A 15,479-nucleotide genomic window follows, 5' to 3' on the forward strand; every position below is an offset into this window, starting at 1 on the left:
CGGGTTTCCCTTCCCCGCCGTCGGGGATCCTTGTCGAAGCCCCGGGAGACATGAGCATACCCGCTGGTGCGACAGCCAGGGCCCAGCGCTGCGGGGCTCACGGTTCTCCCATGGTCCTCTTCGCCCAGCCTTCCTTTTGCGCCCTCGGAGCCCGGGTCCACCGGGCGTTGGGTCAGCATTTGGGAAGATCCCACCACCCCGTGAACCCCACGCTGATTCCCTGAGGTCAGAGGAGGGAGCGCTATGCCGGGCGGGGGAGAGGAGGAGGAGAGCTGGGGGGATAAGGACCCGGGGGACTCGCAGCGCGCGAAGGGGCGGGGGAGTGTCAAGGGAGATGCGCGCAGAAGGCGCTCAGCAGACCTCCGGGAGGCAGGGGCCCACCTCCCGGAACCACCCACAGCCCCCTTTCGTCCTCTCTGCCCAGGCCCTCTCCAGCCCCCTCCGCCCGGTCGCGGCCCCAGCCCCCGGCCGGGCTCCCCGGCCCAGCGGGCTTCCAGCAGCAACAGTTGCGGGGGCCGGCAGCCCGGACTCCCGCGTCCCCGCACCGCCCCCTCCCCCGCGGCGCCGCGACGCCCGGCGAAGGAGGAGCTGGAGGGCTCCGCGACCGGGGAGACGAACGTCTTGGGCGCCTCACCCGCGTCCTTCCCTCGCGTCCGCCTCGCGCCTGTCACCTCGGCCTCCCTCTCTCGCCTCCTCTCCATCCGCCCCGGGGCCGAACCCCAGGCCCGGTCCCCGAGGGTCCCGGTGCCCCGGGCCGCCCCCTCCTCGGGCTCCCCGCGCCGGCCAGACTGTCCCCGGGACTCCCGCGTCTGTCTCCGCCGTCCTTGCCCGCGCGGCGCCCGAGCCCAGCCCCAAGTTGGCGGCGAAGTTGGCGTCCCCGGTTCGCCACCCGCCACTCACCGGGGGGAAGGGGCGCTGCGCCCGCGCCGAGAGCCCGCGCCGGCCGCCTCCCGCGCGCTGCATGTCCCGGCGCCTCGGCCCCGCGCCCTGGCGCGCTCCGTCCTAGCTCGGCGGGCACCTGAGCCCGGGCAACGCGGGGCCCGTGTCCGCGGCGCGGCCTGGCGGGCTGGGCAGGGCCGGCCCCCGCCCCGCGCCCGGCGCCCCGCGCCCTCCCGGGGTCCGCTCGGCGCCTGGCTCCGTCCCGGGCTGGGCGGCACGCCGCGCCTCTGGCTCCCAGGGCTCGCCAGCCGGCTGTGGCTGAGCGCTCGCCGCCGCCCGCGCGGGCCCGCCCCGCCGGGGCCCGCCGCCTCCGCCCCGCCCCGGCCCGCCCCGCCGCCCGCTCCCCGCTGCTCCAGGCCCCTCCTTGCCCGCCCGCGCGCGGGACGCCTGGGTCCCTTCTCCCCTCTCCGGGGCTGCGTCCCCAGACCGACACTTGGGGCCAAGTGCGGCCTGGGAGAAACCAACAGCCCGCCTGGAGCCCTGGGTTCGAGCCCGCAGCTCACTAGCTGTGTGACCTTGGGCCAGTTCGTTCGAGGATCCCTCGCTCTCTAAAGTGAGACCAGCCTCTTGGGGACTGGCACAAAAGACGGTGAACACGCCTCATAAACTGCAAAGTACTACAGAGACTGAGGTGTTTTTAAAAGGCTTGTCCCTGTGGCTGGACACCAAGACAGGTTGGACCCTCTGGGCCACAAGGCGGGCCTGAGGCAGGCTGCTGCCTGACTCCTCGCTCCCACTTTTTCTCTTCTTGTTTTGGTTCTACGGGGGGCTAACCAGAAAGGGAACTGGCCCGAGGGACCCGCGGAGCAGGCACGATGGGGTCCCAGGGTGCCTGAGGTGTGAGCAGAAGGCAGGCAGGCCGCAGCAGCGGAGCCAAGCCGCCAGAGGGACAGTGGGTTCCAGGCCTGACTGCCAAACACCCTCCGGCCCCCAAGAGTCCCCAGAGCAGGGAGCTGGCTCTGCAGCGCCACCTGGTGACAGGCGGGGAGCCGTGGCTGGAAGGTGACCCCCGGCCCCAAAAGAAGTTGCACACCAACCACCGGCCCTCCGTCACAGCTGTTTTATTTCCAGTATATTCCTGACCTGGTGACCCTCCACAGTCCAGCGGGAAAGAGGTGGGAGGGAGGAAAGTCAGCCTGCACTTCCACCCACCCCTAAAGTTATCTCTGGCGAGGGTGACCTTTCGCCAGGGGAAAGCACGCAGAGGGCCCTGGAAAAGAGGCGGCCAAGGCCCCATGCCAGGGCGGGCAGGCGACACAGCTGTGGCTCAGAGTCCTGCTGGCTGACCCAGGCCCCTCTCCCCTGCACAGCATGCCTTCCGTCCCTGCCAGGCTGGGATCTAGGCTCAGCGCCCCAGCAGTCCCAGCATCTCCTGAGGATCCAGCAGCTTCTCCCGGGGCTTCCCAGCACCCTTGCCCCGGGACACTTCCTCGGCATCCAGCTTCTCCCAGTCCGAGAAAGAGACAGGCTGGACCCCTGAGGCACAGGGAAGAGAAGTCACTGCCTCCACCTCCTCCTCCAGCCCCGAGCACCCTTCCCAAGCAGCGGAAAGGCCCAGGGCTGCCCACCACACCTCCCAAGAGCTCACATGGGGCCCAGACCTCGGCTGCTGAGCAGGGCCTCGATGGCTGCATAGCCAGGCCTGGGACCCGGTGGCAGCAGCCCAGCCTTCAGGTCCTGCAACAGCATCTGGCCGGTGAGGAAGCTGTCAGTCATGGTGGTGGCGATGACGCCTGTGGGCCCCCGCTTCACCCAGCCGCTGCAGTAGAGGCCTGGCAGGGGATAACAAAGGGTCAGGAAAGGACAGGTAGCTGGATACTTCTGGCAAGTCTAAGCCCCCAGGGCACACACCTGTGCATGCACACGCGTGCACACCCCAAGCACACCCACGCTGGCCCGCGGTCCTGGACTCTTCTCAACCTGTTCCTATCACAGTCTCCATCTCAGTTTCCATCTCAGTCTCCCTGTCGACCAGGAGCTCCCTGAGGGTAGGAGATGGGTCTTGGCCCGCCTCCAGTCTTAGCAGGCCCTTCTAAATACTAGCAGAATGGGCGCCTGGGTGGCTCAGTCGGTCGAGCGTCTGACTTCAGCTCAGGTCATCATCTCGCAGTTCGTGGGTTCAAGCCCCACGTTGGTCTCTGTGCTGACAGCTCGGAGCCTGGACCCTGCTTCAGATTCTGTGTCTCCCTCTCTCTCTGCCCCTCCCCTGCTTATGCTCTCTCTCCATCAAAAATAAATAAATGTAAAAAAAATTTAAAAAAAATACTAGCAGAATGAATGAATGGGTATTTAATCAGACTGGAGGCTCCTTTAGGACAGGGGCTGTGGTTTCCTCTCTAGTCCCAGCACCGAGCACAGGGGCCTAGCCCAAAGCACGCCTCAGTCAAGTGACCGACTAGATCACCAGGCATATGTGGGCATGTCGGCTAGACTGAGAACCTCCCTCCTAGCTAGAGCCAGGAGGAGGGTGGCTGGGTCCCAGGACAGCGTCCCGGAACAGCATCCTGGCTCAGAGCGGTTTCTTAGTGCATGTCACTGGCCGAATGAATGAATGAACGGCCCCAGGTGACGCCAGCCTCTCCATCCCCCACCATGGTTTCGTGCCCAGATTTCGGCATCCTCTCACCTGGCACATCTACAACCCGGCCTTCCATATTGGGGATGACCCCAAGCTTGGGGTCAAAGGGCACACTGGGATCGATGGGACGGCTCTTATACCCAACGCTGCTCAGTACCAGCCCACAAGGGAGGTCTTCCGTGTCTCCAGTGGGCACTGCCCGGGCAGCCTCACCGACACCCTGTTGAGGAGAATGTGGGCAACACCGGGCTGGGGTGGGGAGACTTGAGAAGGCGGGTATCTTTGAGTAACATGAGACTTGCCTCCAGTCTGGTGACTGCCAGGCGAATGCCTGCTGCCCGTCGCCCGTCTGGTGATGGCAGCACCTGCTGGGGGCTTCGGAAAAAGCGGAGGCCCCAGGCGCGGGAGGCCGGTGCCTGGAGGGCAGCGTCCTCTGTCCCTGGCTTCTCCGTGGCTGTTCGAAGCAGCAGTTCTGTGAGCCTCTTCCTCGGGCGGGGGACGTCTGTCAGCAATGAGAACATCTCAGGCCTGGCCCTGGGTTACAGCCCTCGCCCCCAGTGCTCTCCCCCGAGCCCTGTCTGACCTAGACCATCCCCTTCCTAGAGAGCTGGGGGGCCAGGTCAGGGCCCCTCACCCTTGATTCTGTCCTGAAGGCCCAAGAAATCCGCAGGATCCAAAATGGGCCGGGTTCCTGGTAACTGAATCATCTCCCGAAGCTCCTTGGGGATGGGAGGTAGGGGAGGAGTTCAGGCCCAGAGCACTGTCCACTCTGGAGCCCACCCCACAGACCAGACCACAGGGGAGACACCCCACCCGCCACCACAGAAGGCACTAGGCCCCAGGGCCCTGCCGGGCTCCCCCTCTTCCACCGTAGGCAGGAGCCATTCTCGGGGGCTCAGTCCTGCCACACCTCCCAAGGGCAGACCATCTATTTGGGACCCTGACCCCTCTCCCTCTGGCCCCGGCACCTTAATGGTGAAGGCCACTTGCAGGGGTCCGCGTCGGCCCACTATCCACACCGTCTTCACCCGACTCTGCCTCAGTACCCCCAGGGCAGCCTCTGTGATGTCCGTTTTCTGGCACAAAAGGAGGGCTTAAAGTCATCGGGCACTGACCAGGCAAGGGGCCTTTTCATTTGGCTGTTTCCCTACCCTCAGTGGGGAGAAGCTCTGCAGCCTGAAACGGCACCACTGCCCCACCTGGTGGCCAGATGGAGCACTGCCTCCAATTCTGCAAACGGCTCCAACTAGTAGCCAGCCAGGCTCCTTCCTGCTCTTTCCTTCAACAAGTGTCCACTCAGTGTTTTGCTTGGGCCAGGCACTAGGCAAGGGGCATGGGGGTGGGGTGTCAGTGGTAAGCAAAAGAGACACGGTGCTGGCCCTCACAGAGCTTCTGATCTGGTAAGAGAGAGTGACACTTATCAAATATTCATTAATAAGTATAAAATTGTCATGGTGACAATGTGCCTTGAAACAGAAGTAGACAAGTCTATGAGAGGGTATTATAGGGAAATAGACCTATTAAGGCAGTACTGGAGGGCTTCCTGGAGGAAGGGACAGCCGAGCCAAGAACGAAAAGATGAACACAGGTTAACTGGCAGGGGAAGTGATGTACACACTGAATAGGTGTTTGTTTGTTTGTTTGTTTGTTTGTTTGTTTGTTTTTTTAAGGCCCACGTAGCTAGAGTGCAGAAAGCGAAGCGGAAACGGTATGAGGCAAAGCTCACGGGCTGCCTTTCAGAAGGCTTCTGCCTGGCACCATAGGGAAACAGAGGCACTGAGCTCAGTTTGGAGGATGAGGCCTGAACCCTGCAGGCAGTGGCACCCTCTCCTCAGTGTGCCCCCAGCCTCCCCCCCCCCACCCCGCCTCCAGCCCTGACCTACCCACTCACCTCCAGGTGCTCAGGTGGGGTCAGCAGGATCCGGGCCACATCCAGAGCCACATTCCCTTGCCCCAGAATCACGGCTGTGTCACAGCTCAGGTCTGGTGCCAGCTAGTAGGGAGAGGTCCAGGTAGGGCTCCCCTAGCCTTGGCCCCAGTCAGTCTCATCTCAGCTCATGCCCAATCCCCAGTTGAGCCCCCAGGCTTCCCCACACTCAGAAAGCCCACCCCACCTGAGCCTCAGCGGAAGCCCCTCCTCTCCTACCCAGCCCCGCCTTCTCCCAGAGGCCTTCCCTGGCTGACCTCCCCCCTCAGGCAGCCTGATGCTTCACATCTCATCTCACTGGGGACCTCCCAGTTTTGGACAGCGGCTCCCTCGCCCCCCAGCTACGGCATCCAAGAGCCGCCTCTGGCCCTGGCTGAGGGGTGGGGAGGAAGAAGTAGCAGGAGTGCTCCCCAAACTCACCTCCCGGTTCTCAGGAAGCCCATTGTACCAGCCCACAAAGGCCCGGGCCGAGAAGACCCCAGGCAGCTCCTCACCAGGAATTTCCAGGGCCCGATGGTCCTCTGCCCCATAGCTCTGAGGAAAGACCCAGAGTGCTTGGCACCAGCTAAGGGGCCAGGCAGACCCTGGTAGGCCTCCTTCCAGCTCCCCTGCCCAGTGGCTTGGGCCTCACCCCTACCACCTTCCATCCCTCGGCCAGTGGCCGCCCTGCCCCAATCCCCTGCCCACCCTGCCCCCCACCCGTGGGCACTCACCAGCACCACAGCGTGGTAGGCTGCCCGGAGCTCCGGCACAGCCACGTCCCTGCCCACCACCACATTGCCACGGAAGGCACATCGGGCCGAGCGAGCCGTCTGGGTAAAGGTGTTGATGACATTCTGCAACAGGCCCCAGAGGGGAACGGGTTAGGGGCCGGGCACTTCAGGAACCATGCCTGAGCCACCCTCGCCTCACAATGTCCCCAGGCGGGAACCCGAGTGACATCCACACAGAGCGCCCGGGGTCATTCCATGCAGCCAGGGAGCCCCCTTTCCCTCCTCAGCGTAACCCGTCTCCAAACTCCCTCCTCGGGCCCAGAGAGACCCACCTTCACCTCGGGGTGGTCGGGCGCCACGCCAAAGCGCACCAAGCCGAAGGGCACAAGCTGCTTCTCGTAGATGTCCACGTGGGCCTGGGGGTGGTGCTGGGGAGAGGGCGACAGTCGGTGGGGCTGAGGGAGAGGCTGGGCCCTAGGGCTCCTCCCATCCCCGTTGGGGCAGGAGAGCCCAGCTCAGTGGGGGGCGGACACAAGGAGGAAGAGGGGCCCCCAACTCCCCAGCAGCCTGGAGACCCAGACAAGAGGACTGGGGCAGCATGGTGGCATGGGCAGCCGAGGTCAGCCCTCGGGACTGCCAGCCCATCGCGAGGGGAGGAAGGAGGCAGCTCTCCCGCCACTGGAGTTGCGGCCGGGGAGCTTCTTCACCCACTTGGCTCAGGCATGACACGCAGCCCTGCCTTTGAACCCTCCCATACTTCTAAAAATGCTCAGCCAGTCTGATGAGCTGAGAACTACGCTTTGAACTTGAGAGCCGCCTTAGCTCTAGCCTCCACAATCATCCTGTTGGAAAAGGGGTCCACGAGACATGGGAGGGAGGGACGTGGAAGGGAGAAGGAGATCGAAGCGGCTCACTCTCGGTCTTAGAAAAAACGAGCTCACTTATACAGTGGTCCCACGTGGCCTGCCCTCTGGAGCACCTACAGGGGCCACGGGGAAAGCAAAGGGTTGTGGTTGGGCAGACAAGTTGGGTCTGGCTCTGCCACCGACCAGTCACACGGCCCTGGCCAGTCCCGAGATCTGCCTGGGTGTCAGATTCTTCCTCTGCAAACCGGGACAGATAACAGCCCCCTCTCGGGGGTGTTGGGAAGCATCCAGAAGGTCAGGACCGTGAGAGATGCTGGGCCACAGCGGGTTTGGAGTCAAGAGGTTGGGGCTCCCATGGATGACACTGCCCTGCCTTGGGGCACCCCTATCGGAGGCTCTTGCTGTGATGCTCCCGATTCAATGGGACTCAAGCCAAATAAGCTCCTGCCCACCAGTCGCCCTCACCCCTACAAAGGCTCACACTCACCTCATCACCTTTGTCCAAATCCCCTCTTGCCCTCCACTCCACTGCCTGCGCCCAAGTCCAGGCTCCCCACCACCCACCTGTCCGAACGTGCCTGGGGAGTTATTTCTGGAGAACTGTAAGGCCCCGGGAAAGTGAATGGTGTAATTGCTGAAACGTCAGCGATGTTCGGGTCTCAAGGCTGTCGAGTGCGATAGCACTATGAGAACACAGCCCCGTGATCGCCCAGGAGCCAGTTAGGGAACAGACCCACTGTAATTGCTTAACAGTCCTTGAAACCGCACGGCTTCCCTGCATGCTTTCACGTAAACACCAGATGTGTGTTTGGTCTATGTCTGGAGGCTCCTCGTGTCTTCCTCCCACGCTTTAACATTCTTGCGTGTTTCTACCTGGCGAACATGACATAGAGACCACGTGCCGTTTGCTGCTGCTGTTTCGCTGGCAGAGGTCAGCCCTGCACGTCCGCTCGGTCTAAGTGTCTGAGGACTTTGTCTTCAGTGCGTGGCTACACATGCCTCCTACTGTCCCCATCCAGGCCAGCCACCGGCTGTGCCCGAACCACCTCCCTCACGCCCCACTGATGCCGTCTCCACTCCGCAGGGACCAACCCCAGCCCCTCCGCTGTCCGGCTCTGTCCCACAGCGAAGTTTCTTAACTTCTCCTACAACAGAACAGCTCTTCTGGGTGATGCCTGTGATCAAATGAGCGAGGCCTGAAGCCCTTAGCCCCGCAGTTGACCCACTGTGAGCGTTCAATCAAAAAGGCACCCTTTGAGGAGCACCTGGGTGGCTCAGCCGGTTAAATGTCCGACTTCGGCTCAGGTCAGGATCTCACAGTTCTGTGGGTTCAAGCCCCGCGTCGGGCTCTGTGCTGACAGTTCAAGAGCCTGGAGGCTGCTTTGATTCTGTGTCTCCTTCTCTCTCTCTGCCCCTCCTCCACTTGTGCTCTCCCTCTCTCTCTCAAAAATAAATGAATAAACATTAAGAAAAAAAAGCTGCCTTTTACTATTACTGCTGCACGCAATCACCTTGCCCACAAACCTGCCCTGCCTGCCCACCGCCAAGGGACAGAGTGCAAACTGCTCAGCCTGGCAGTCCGTATCATACACAACCTGGCTTTTCATCTTTCATCCTTCTTTCCTGCTATGGAGCCTTCCCTCCTGGTCACACCACCCCCTGCAAGTCCAAGGCCAGCTCCCCAGTGCTAGACCTGCTGGTGTGTTTACTGAGATCTCTCATGGCCGACCTTGTCTTCAGAGAACTCTCTCTTCTCTGACTCAGCTCCCCCCTCCCCCTCTGGCTGTTCTTTCTCAGGCTTCTTCTCTTCTGCCCCTGCCCCCACCCAACTCCCAATGAAAACATTCTCTGAGGTTCTTCCAATGTGGGACCCCTCCCCTCTCCCAGACACACATTCCCTGGGGAAGCTGCAGCCACTCCCTCCTGTGACCTCAGATTCCCATGGACCTGCTGCTGTTCCACTCTCTCCCCTGCCCGGACTGTCCCCTCCAAACCTGAACCCCTGGATGACACTGCAGACCCCTCAAACCCATCCAGATGGAAGTCAACTCCCCATTCCGCCCAAACTCTCCCCTTCTGCTCCTCTGTTCCCTCCCATCCCATCCACCCAGAGCCCAAGCTAGAACCTGGGGCTCCTCCCCGGCTCCCCTCAACCCTGCCCAGTCGGTCAGTCATCCTCCCCTCCTGTGCCCCGCTGCCACGTCCGCAGCTCTCCATTGCTCTCCTGGCCACCTAGCCCTGCCTCCCCGCTCCGCTGTCTACCCTACAGGCAGAGAGACTTTCCTGTCCAAAATGGGCTGCTTGCCTAAAACTTTTCAGTGAAGTCAACCTACTTAGAGCAGTGGGCTTCTGAATCCCCTGGTGGGGGTGGGGTGGGGGGGTTCTGTTTAAAATTGTTGATTCCTGGGGCGCCTGGGTGGCTCAGTTGGTTAAGCAACTGACTTTTGCTCGGGATGTGGTCTCACAGCTCATGGGTTCGAGCCCCACGTCAGGCTCTGTGCTGACAGCTCAGAGCCTGGAGCCTGCTTCGAATTCTGTGTCTCCCTCTCTTTCTCTGCAACTTCCCCCACTTTTGCTGTCTCTCTCTCTCTCTCTCTCTCTCTCTCAAAAATAGATAAACGTAAAAAAGTTTTTTTTAATTACATTGTTGATTCCTAGGCCCCAGCCCCAGTTTGATCAGGTGTGAGGTAGGCCCAGAAACGTGCATGGAAATACCTATCCCGTGGGACTGATGGAAGGAGGGGGAGGTGAGTGGACTGAAAAACTGCCTGCCTGCAGGCCCGGCCGGAGCCTTCCGAGGCGCCCTGGCTCTGGGCTCATCAGCTCTCCACGCTTAACACACAAGCCTGTCTTCCCAAACCCACCTGTCCCCAAAGGGACACTCTCTCCTCCCTCCGGGACTTGCCCATGGGGCTCTCAGTGCCTGGGCCTCTCTTGCCTGCCACCTACCCCTCGCCCACCCGGCAGCTCCTTCTGTCCTTCAGACAGCACTTTGGACACCTCCTCCTCCAGGCTGAGTTGGGTGCAGCTCTCTGTACACCACGCCCTCCACCCCCAGTTTCTTACACTATCAGAGGCTTAGAAACTGTAAACTCTCTTCCTCTCCACTCCACAACCCCCCTACATTAGACTGGTATGTCCTTGAGCGTAGGGCTCATGTCTGTCCTGCTCACACCTATGTTCCTACCGTTGAGTCTGTGCCTGGAACGTGTCAGTGTCCAATAAAGGACTATTGAGTGAACAGCCTAGCGTGGTACCTAAGGGCAGCTCTGACCCATAAATACGCAGAATAAGCTCATGGTTGCCAGAGAGGAGAGGGTGGAGGGATGGGTAAAATGGGTGAAGGGGAGTGGGAGGCATAGGTTTCCAGTTATCTAATGAATAAGTCACAGGGATGAAACGTACAGCATGGGCAACACAGGCAACGGTGCTGTGAAAGCCCGCCCGGTGACAGATGGTAGCTACCCTAGGGGGAAACATAACAGTGTAACATACACACTGGGGGAGAATCACTATGTTGAACTCCTGAAACTAATGCAACATTGTGTATCAACTATACTTCGATTAAAATACATTTGGGGAGTGGGGGGTGGGGGCGCAGGTGGTTCACCTACCAGTCAGGAAATCTGACTCTTGAATTCCACTCAGGTCATGATCTCACAGTTTGTCAGTTCAAGCCCCGCATCGGGCTCCATGCTGACAGTGCAGAGCCTGCTTGGTATTCTGTCTCCCTCTCTCTCTGCCCCTCCCTCGTTTGTTCTCTGTCTCTCTCTCAAAAATAAATAAAAATGAACTTAAAAAAAATAAAAAATTGGGGCACCTGGGTGGCTCAGTCGGTTAAGCGTCAGACTTTGGCTCAGGTCATGATCTTGCGGTTTGTGAGTTCAAGCCCCGCGTCGGGCTCTGTGCTGATGGCTCAGAGCCTGGAGCCTGCTTCAGATTCTGTGCCTCTCCATCTCTCGGCCCCTCCCATGCTCATGCTCTGTGTCTCTCTGTCTCTCAATAATAAATAGATGTTAAAAAAAATTTTTTTAAATAAAAAATAAAAATAAATACATGTTTTTAATTAAAAAAAAAAAAGAAAAGAGCAGCCCTGCCATCTGCCTGCCTGCATTGAGAGCCTAGCACCTTCCCCGTCCGGGGGGACTCTGGGCAGTGTCACTCAGCCTCAGTGTCCTGACCTGTGAAGTGAGAGTCAGGACACCTGCTTCAGAGGTTGTCATGGGGAGATGAGATGCTGTACGATACCTGGCTTGGCTAAGTGCCACTGCCCCTGACATGTTGCACTGTGTTCCTGTCTGGGGAGCACACCCAGTAGCTTGGAACACCCAGTGGGCAAGGACTGGCTTGTAACTGGCTCTGTGTCCATCCCCCGGCACCTCTTACAAGGAAAGCGTGTGCAAGTGTGCAGGTCAGAGCCCCTGCTCACACTGGGGGCACTGCGAAGCCCGCCTGGAAGGCCCAATTTTGCTCCCCAGATTTCAGGCTCAGCTAGCAAGTGCCCCTTACGCAAAACCCTCCCGGATCTCCCCTGACCCTGTGGGATCCCCGGTCTCCATCCCAGGGTCGAGGGCTGTTCTACCACATGGCAGTTTGCCCATGCATGACCCCTCCGCACGCAGCAGGTCCTCCCCAAAGCCCGTGGCCTCCTTCAATGAAGCTGAAATGCACCTTCTCCAGGAAACACTTTCTGACTGACTGCACCTCACTTAGCTCATGCTGTTCACATCACAGTAACTAGTTCTTTCCCCTGTGTTGCTTGGTCACTTTTCAGCAGGGTGTCCAACTCACGCCAGTCCCCCCCAAGACTGCCCCCCATTTAAAAATTTTTTTAATGTTTATTTTGAGAGAGAGCGTGTGAGTGGGGGAGGGGCAGAAAGAGAGAGGGAGACACAGAATCCGAAGCAGGCTCCGGGCTCTGAGCTGTCAGCACAGAGCCCGATGCGGGGCTCGAACCCACAAACCATGAGATCATGACCTGAGCCGAAGTTGGACGCTTAACCAACTGAGCTGCTCAGGTGCCCCAATCCCCCAGGTTTTAATATTGAAAACTCCATGTCCTAGGCAAACTAGGAAGATTGGTTACCCTACTTTTTAAGTTTCTGCATGTATGTGTGTATAATTAATATATTCATGCTTCCTCCTGTCTCTCCATAGACACCCCAAGTCCCTCCAAAGTGAGGCCACTGTCTCATGTCTTAGCCTAGGTCTCCATCCCTCCCCCCTCCCACCAATATCTGCCCAAGCCTCAAGGGTAACCAGCAGCCTTGGGGCCCTGCCCACCAAGGCCAACACTGTAAGCCTTGAGACTCTGGCCTTGGGGTGGGTGGAATGGGGTGGAGGGCAGCCTGAAAGAACAACATAGCATGGGGAGGGCTGGAGCATGACAAAGCACCTATAAGGCCAGAAAACTCTGAGAAGAGGGGGTAGCCTCAAGACATAGGATGTTGAGGACAGAGGAGAGAAAGAAAGAAGGGAAGATGAGGGGCAGGATACAGTTATCCTGTAGGTCTACACAACCTTCCTGACGGGTTTGGCCAAAGAGGCATCTCAGACCATCTGCCACTGACCACTGCCTATGAGGCAAACACACTTCTCCCATAGTTGAGGACCTAGACTGGGGAGCCCCAGATGGAGGTGACAAAGCATATAGGAAGTGTCCAGTCTAGATGGACTGGGAGACCCTTTCCCATCAGGGATCCAGGAGTGCTTTTAAAACCCACAGGGGTGGTACTTGCCCTCAGGATTGGAGCAGCAGGTGAATCATGGGAGAGGGAACCAGGAAGACATGGCTTACCTTTAGCAGGTGTTGGGCGGTATAGAAACCAGCTGGGCCACTGCCCACCACACAGATCTGGGGGGGCTGCTCCTGGGTGGAGAACCGCTGCCGGAAGCCTTTGTGGGAGGGAATGGGAAATGGGTGGGATGTCAGATCAACACCCCCTCCCCACTTCCCAAACCAACAACAGTGTCAGAAGATGCAGCTTCCCAAGCTTCACCCCCAATTGCCCTCTCCTCCTCTTTTTCCTCAAAACCTTGGCGTTTGCAGGATCTCTTACTTCATCTGAACCCTCAAAGTCCGTGTCTTCATCCAGAGCCCTACGTTTCACCCATGAATGTATTATGCCTACTCAACACCCCCCATCACCCCTGAAGCTGCCTGCACAGCACTTCATTTTTCTTGCAAGGTTCCCCACCCAGCCATCTAGAATACCACATCCTTCCAACCGGCTCCATATCCCAGTCTTGCTGGCGTGGACCCGTGGACCCCCCCCCCCCCCCCGCCCCGCGCCATGCCCAACTGTGCCTCTTCTACCCACTCTCTCTCCACAGAATACTATATTGTCCATATAGATCCTGTCATTCCTATAGACCCCTGTTTTACTTCGGACTTCCCTCTCGGCCCACAGACCTTCATATAACCCTCATTCACCTCTTCTCACACCTGTGCACCTCATAGTCTCCCCTTCTCACTTCTGTGGACTAACATCTCACCGCACAGGCCCCCGCCTGCTCCCGTACACCACGCCAATCTCATCCGCATGAGATGACCTCTCCGGTCTCGCCCCTGGTCCCCTCTCACCCCTCTCCAGCCCTGCCCCAGCTCCGCCGACCCCCACACTTGGCGCTCGCAGGCCTCCCCGCACAGCCATCCGGCCCTACAGGTGCCCTGCTCCTACTCGGGGTGCTCCCGGGGAGAGGCGGCCGTGTCCGACGCCACGTCGACCAGTGCCACCAGCGCCAGCAACGCGGAGCCATGGCTGGAAAGACCAACCAGCCAGCGGACCCGACCCCGGAGATGGCCCCGCGCTCCGCGATGGGGGATCCTCGCTGCTCTCGGGCTTCGGCCCCGCCCCTCCCTAGCCCCGCCCCCAAGTCCCGCCTCCCACGCTTTGGGAGAGCGCAGCGTGGAGGCCACACTCCCCCCGCCCGAAAGAATCCCGCCCCAAAGGAGAAGTCCGCCCTCGGATCCACCCTCTATCGCTGAGGGCCCGCCCCCAGGACGTCCGAACTGTCGTGACTTAATAAATTTCTCCCCAACCTTCACCCTCCCTCCAATCGTCTAGAGGCTAGGGTTGGAGGAGAGCGAATCTTCATCGCTGTTCCAATCCCGCCTGAAGGAGAGAGCCAATTAGGAAGGGGCTTACTTTACTTAGACCCTCCCACTCAGAAACTCTCGTCGCTCTCTGATGACGCACGGGCCCTTCCCTTTTCAAAGCGAACCCTCCCTCCCTACGTCTGGTTTCTTCCTAACCAATCACGAGTCGAGTTCCAAGGGCGCCTCCCTGTCCATTGCGTAATAACCACGGAGTCCGGAAGTCTGGAAAAAAAAGGGCTTCTGCCGGAGCCTTCGGGGCTTTCTGGGCGTTCTACAGGCGTGACCCTGGCCAGATGCTGTCCAGGTCGGGCTAGGGAGCATTTTAAACTTTGGAGATCCAATCCCGTTTCACCACCCCCCCCCCCCTTTACGTAAGTAAAGAAACGGGAGAAGCGGCTTTCCCCTGGTACTAAGGACAGGGCAGATCTCCCACCCTTGCCCAACAACACTGGAAGTAAGGGTGAGGCTAAGGCACTGGCCTTGGGTGCAGAATTGAAGGGAGTGCCAAAAGCCCAGTAATCAAGATAAGTAGTATTTTCATGCAACGTTTTGAAAGATCAAAATTAATGCCAAAAATCCACGGTGACCAAAATATGTATATAAAAGACAGGATCCCTGGTCAAATCTGACCCAATAAACCTAATGCCAGCTTCAGCTTCCTTTTTCCCCAAGGTCCCTCTTTGTCAGACACTTCGTTGGAGAAGCCTTCCCTGATGCATCTTCTCCCAAGCTGGGTTAAGGTCCCTTCTTGCCCACCCCCCCCCCCCCCGCCCCACCCCACCCCCACCCCGCCCAAGACTCTAGTTTAGCTCATCGTTACTTATTACACTGCCTTACTGTTTTTTAAATTGTCTTTTTTATTGAAGTATAACAAACAGAAAAGTGCATAAATCATAAGTGTACTGTTTGATGAAACCACGAGATGTAACCATATAAGCACCATCCCGTTCAAGAAATAGGACATGTGCCTCTCCTTGTCACTTCCCCTCCTTCCTATTGAGAAGTGAATGACTGTTCTGCTTTTTATTTTTTTTATTTATTTATTTTTTTTTTTACAACATTTTTTATTTATTTTTGGGACAGAGAGAGACAGAGCATGAACGGGGGAGGGGCAGAGAGAGAGGGAGACACAGAATCGGAAACAGGCTCCAGGCTCCGAGCCATCAGCCCAGAGCCTGACGCGGGGCTCGAACTCACGGACCGCGAGATCGTGACCTGGCTGAAGTCGGACGCTTAACCGACTGCGCCACCCAGGCGCCCCACTGTTCTGCTTTTTAAAAAGTAATTGTATTTTGTGCCTGTCCCACTAGACCAGGAGGAGGCAAACTATGGCTTGCAGGCCAAATCCAGCCCAAGC

General features: G+C 58.9%; 1 protein-coding gene across 5 annotated transcripts; it reads right to left on the minus strand.

Moving 5' to 3' along the window:
• Positions 1-1,980: 1,980 nt before the first annotated feature.
• Positions 1,981-13,899, minus strand: FDXR (ferredoxin reductase). 5 transcript variants are annotated; one of them, XM_078438175.2, is made up of 14 exons: positions 13,704-13,899; positions 13,172-13,179; positions 12,984-13,094; positions 12,821-12,892; positions 6,490-6,585; positions 6,158-6,280; positions 5,865-5,978; positions 5,409-5,510; positions 4,486-4,593; positions 4,152-4,236; positions 3,820-4,019; positions 3,566-3,737; positions 2,541-2,711; positions 2,184-2,415 (listed from the first exon to the last, which is right to left on the minus strand). In XM_078438175.2, the coding sequence occupies exons 1-14, from the start codon at positions 13,780-13,782 to the stop codon at positions 2,285-2,287; spliced, it is 1,572 nt and encodes a 523-aa protein (XP_078294301.2). In that variant the 5' UTR covers positions 13,783-13,899; the 3' UTR covers positions 2,184-2,284. The 5 variants fall into 5 exon arrangements, with proteins under 5 accessions (XP_078294296.2, XP_078294297.2, XP_078294301.2 ...); XM_078438170.2 differs by lacking the exons at positions 12,984-13,094; positions 13,172-13,179 and having other exon boundaries at positions 1,981-2,415; positions 2,528-2,711; positions 12,821-12,918; positions 13,638-13,899; XM_078438171.2 differs by lacking the exons at positions 12,984-13,094; positions 13,172-13,179 and having other exon boundaries at positions 1,981-2,415; positions 2,528-2,711; positions 12,821-12,918; positions 13,704-13,898.
• Positions 13,900-15,479: the final 1,580 nt, after the last annotated feature.

The sequence above is a fragment of the Panthera onca genome, chromosome E1 (assembly GCF_046562875.1).
Source record: "Panthera onca isolate mPanOnc1 chromosome E1, mPanOnc1 haplotype 2, whole genome shotgun sequence".
Classification (NCBI taxonomy): Eukaryota; Metazoa; Chordata; class Mammalia; order Carnivora; family Felidae; genus Panthera; species Panthera onca.